The following is a 3,389-nucleotide window of genomic DNA, read 5'->3' as shown; positions in this document are numbered from 1 at the left end:
CAGTATACATGTCACCAGTAGATTCCAATGGAAGAACAAGGTCCCCAAAGTCAAATGGAAATGTCCACCTGTCTATGTCAATGTTCAATTTCTGAATTGAAGACCCACCTGCAAACACAAGGAAACCAAGGGAAACATCCTTGGAAAAATACACACACAAACGTCTGGATATTATTTCAGGGGATTCACAGACCTCCTGAAACCCATCCATAGTCTTACCCTAAGTTAAGAACTCTTGCTTTACCAAAAGCATTCATCTGAGTATTTCCTAGGTCTGAAAACCAAATATTCATTGTATATCCCCAAAGGACAAAAACACTACCAATGCATAGCTTAATGGATGCACCAAAGTGATAATTATTTTAAGAAGCCTTAAAGCATCTGTTAAAAAACAATAACAAAAGAAAATTAAGTGAGTATTCAACTTAGGAAAGCAGGGGAACTTGGTGGGGTCAAATCACTGAGAACCGCAGAATTTCAAAAAGGAAATGAGAGCTAAGAGATTATATTTAGTCTTTAAATCCTGGGTCCCCCACAGAGCTCCTGTATACAATATAAATACTTACTTCCAGCTCAAAGTCTGATAAATTAGTTTTCTTTGGAACCTATAAAAACAAAAGAAAAGGTATTGATTTTGGCTCATTAGAAGTAAATCCAAACTGATCAAGCATTTGTTGAGAAGGATTTCACTTTAAAAAGAGACTTCATTAGAACTGACAGGTAATTTGCAAACAAAAATAGGCAGGTTAGTTGACGTGGGGGGAATTCCTCATCACTTGTCTTCTAAAATTTTCCTTAATATTATACTGCTTTTATTGAAGAGGTAGAAGTTCTTGTCTGATCAAAATATTGCTTCCTGCGGCTGCATAAAGAGAGTTTTAAAGCAGACAGATGCATTAAAATACTTTTGTGAAGCTCCTCACAAAGTAAAAAGAAAAAAAGACAATCACGTTACTGACTCTTTGAAATGCTAATGTTTTTTAAATGCAGAGAGAAATTAAAAGGGTAGAAGTAGCCTGAAAGTGAATTCTTTCTTCTGAAGCCTTCATGTACTAAGCACTCCTCAAGGCCAAAGTAAGTATGCCACTCTTGGGCATAACTCAAAGTCAAGGTTGCACAACAGTTGTCTCCACTCCAGGTATAGGACAAAGCATTCATTCAGTGTCTCAGTATACACAGTCATCCCCACTGTGTAACGCTAAAGTTAGTGCTTAATTCTTGAGAACATACTAATAATAAAAAGACCCTTTATAAAGGTGTTTTTAAAAGACTAAATGCATCAAATGCCACAAATCATCTACCTTTCCGAAAAAAGAACATGCAGAAATGTTCAGGACAACTAACCCGGTACATGGCTCTAAATCCAAGTTCTTGTTTTCTTCACTTTGTAATAAATCTTCTATTTTCTCTCTGAGGAATTAGAATAGACCATGACCATCAGTACCTTTAAGGAATTAAGTCATCACCCAAGAAAAAAATCACAACCAAAAACAGTCTAAATATAAGAATGTGTGACAATGTAATTCTACCAAATTACCCTATAACTTTTAGTTCAAAGACTTTTTTTAAAATGCTTTATTTTGTTTTGACCTAGGCATAGAATCCCAGCACTCTGGGAGGTCGAGGTTGGGGGGGATCACTTGAGTCCAGGAGTTCGAGACCAGCCTGGGCAATATACTGGGAGCCCCTCACTACAAAAAATAAATTTTAAAAATTCACTGGGCATGGTGCAGTGTAACTGTGGTCCCAGCTACTCCAGAAGCTGAGGTGGGACGATCACCTGAGCCTGGGAAGTTGAGGCTGCAGTGAGCCATGATCACGCCACTGCACTCCAGCCTTGGCAATAGAGCGAGAACCTGTTTCAAAAAATAAATAAAATTTAAAAGAAAAGCTTTATTTGGCATATTTTGGGGGGGAAGAGGGTTACTGTTGTTATTAATTAGTGACAGCTTCTCAAGGACTCGTCAGTACAAGTGATTTAATTTTTGACTTTCCCAGTAAAATGGTTACACGAACAACTAAGCTAAGCAAGACCAGACACTCGTCCAAGATCACATCTGCTTGTTAGCACCTTTACTGCAAGCAAAGAGAACATGGACATGCTGCCAACTGGATAAGCCTGGTCCACTACTCTGCCTTCAAGGACATCAGACAGTGGCTGTCAGGTATTCAGTCCATGCAAGTTTTAGAAGTCAGCTGATTAGTATTTAGAAAACAAGAAAAGGGGCCAGGCAACGGCTCAGGCCTATAATCCCAGCACTCCAGGAGGCCAAGGCAGGAAGATCCCTTGAGCTCAGGAGTTTGACACCAGCCTGGGAAACACAGTGAGATCCGTCTCTATTTAATTAAAAAAAAAAAGTCCATACAGGTCTGCCCATGTACTGAAATCTCGTGCCTAGTAACATGTAGCAAATCCGAGTACAATACATGGAACTCTATTTACAATTTGTTGCTGTTGCACAAATTTGAATATGCTGGCTAGGCATGCTGGCTCACGCCTGTAATCCCAACACTTTGGGAGGATGAGGCGGGCGGATCACTTGAGGCCAGGAGTTCGAGACCAGCGTGGCCAACATGGCAAAACCTCGGCTCTACTAAAAATATAAAAATTAGCTGGGTGTGGTGGCGCACGCCTATAATCCCAGCTACTCGGGAGGCTGAGGCACAAGAATTGTTTGAACCTGGGACGCAGAGTTTGCAGTAAGCCAGGATTGCACCATTGCACTCCAGCCTGGGCAACAGAGCAAGACTGTCTCAAAAAAAAAAATTTTTTTTTTAATCTGCCACAATTACATCCTGCCATTCACAACATCACACCTGTGTGTGTACTATGTTTGCAAAGCAGAGGTTTGAGATATACATGCCTCTCATGCCCCAATAGACAGCACACAATGCACGTTTAGTTTTAGTTTAGGAACTTACACCACTTGGTCAATAAATTTCTTTTGATCCTCAGGAATCGTGACGGGACATTTTGAAGTGTTAGGAGATACGTAGGACAGGGCTCCTGCACCATTCGCCTGTGAACGTTTTTCATCATACTGCTCTCTTAACTGTCTTTCTTCTTCCTGATTTAAATATGGAATTCCTAAGCATGATTTTAAAAAGAACACATTAGCAGAAGTAACTGTCTAACATAAAATTTGTTTAACAAACCAAACAGTCTAAATTACTCAGGAAAGATTTACCATATTTAACTACATTTCAAAAAATGAACAGAAAGGCAAGTGATTTTGAAATGTGTTCATCATTCATCCATTCATTCAATCTTCTTTCAAGAAATATTTATCTGGTACTTATGCTTTGCCAAAGCATTATATTAGGCACTGGGGAATGAACAGTGACAAGCTGATGCATCCTTCTCTGTAGTAGAGGGAACTACTTCTGAC

General features: G+C 39.4%; 1 protein-coding gene across 1 annotated transcript; it reads right to left on the bottom strand.

Moving 5' to 3' along the window:
- Positions 1 to 398: 398 nt before the first annotated feature.
- Positions 399 to 3,131, bottom strand: LOC111529511 (poly(A)-specific ribonuclease PARN-like; the record flags this gene model as incomplete). Its single annotated transcript, XM_023196406.2, has 3 exons — positions 399 to 605; positions 1,345 to 1,410; positions 2,923 to 3,131. Coding segments are annotated over 3 exons (318 nt in total), but the record flags the coding sequence as incomplete, so codon positions are not given.
- Between the last annotated feature and the right edge of the window lie 258 nt (positions 3,132 to 3,389).

This window comes from Piliocolobus tephrosceles, unplaced genomic scaffold (genome assembly GCF_002776525.5).
Source record: "Piliocolobus tephrosceles isolate RC106 unplaced genomic scaffold, ASM277652v3 unscaffolded_33864, whole genome shotgun sequence".
NCBI classification, from domain to species: Eukaryota; Metazoa; Chordata; class Mammalia; order Primates; family Cercopithecidae; genus Piliocolobus; species Piliocolobus tephrosceles.
This window is presented reverse-complemented; position numbering and strand designations above follow the sequence as displayed.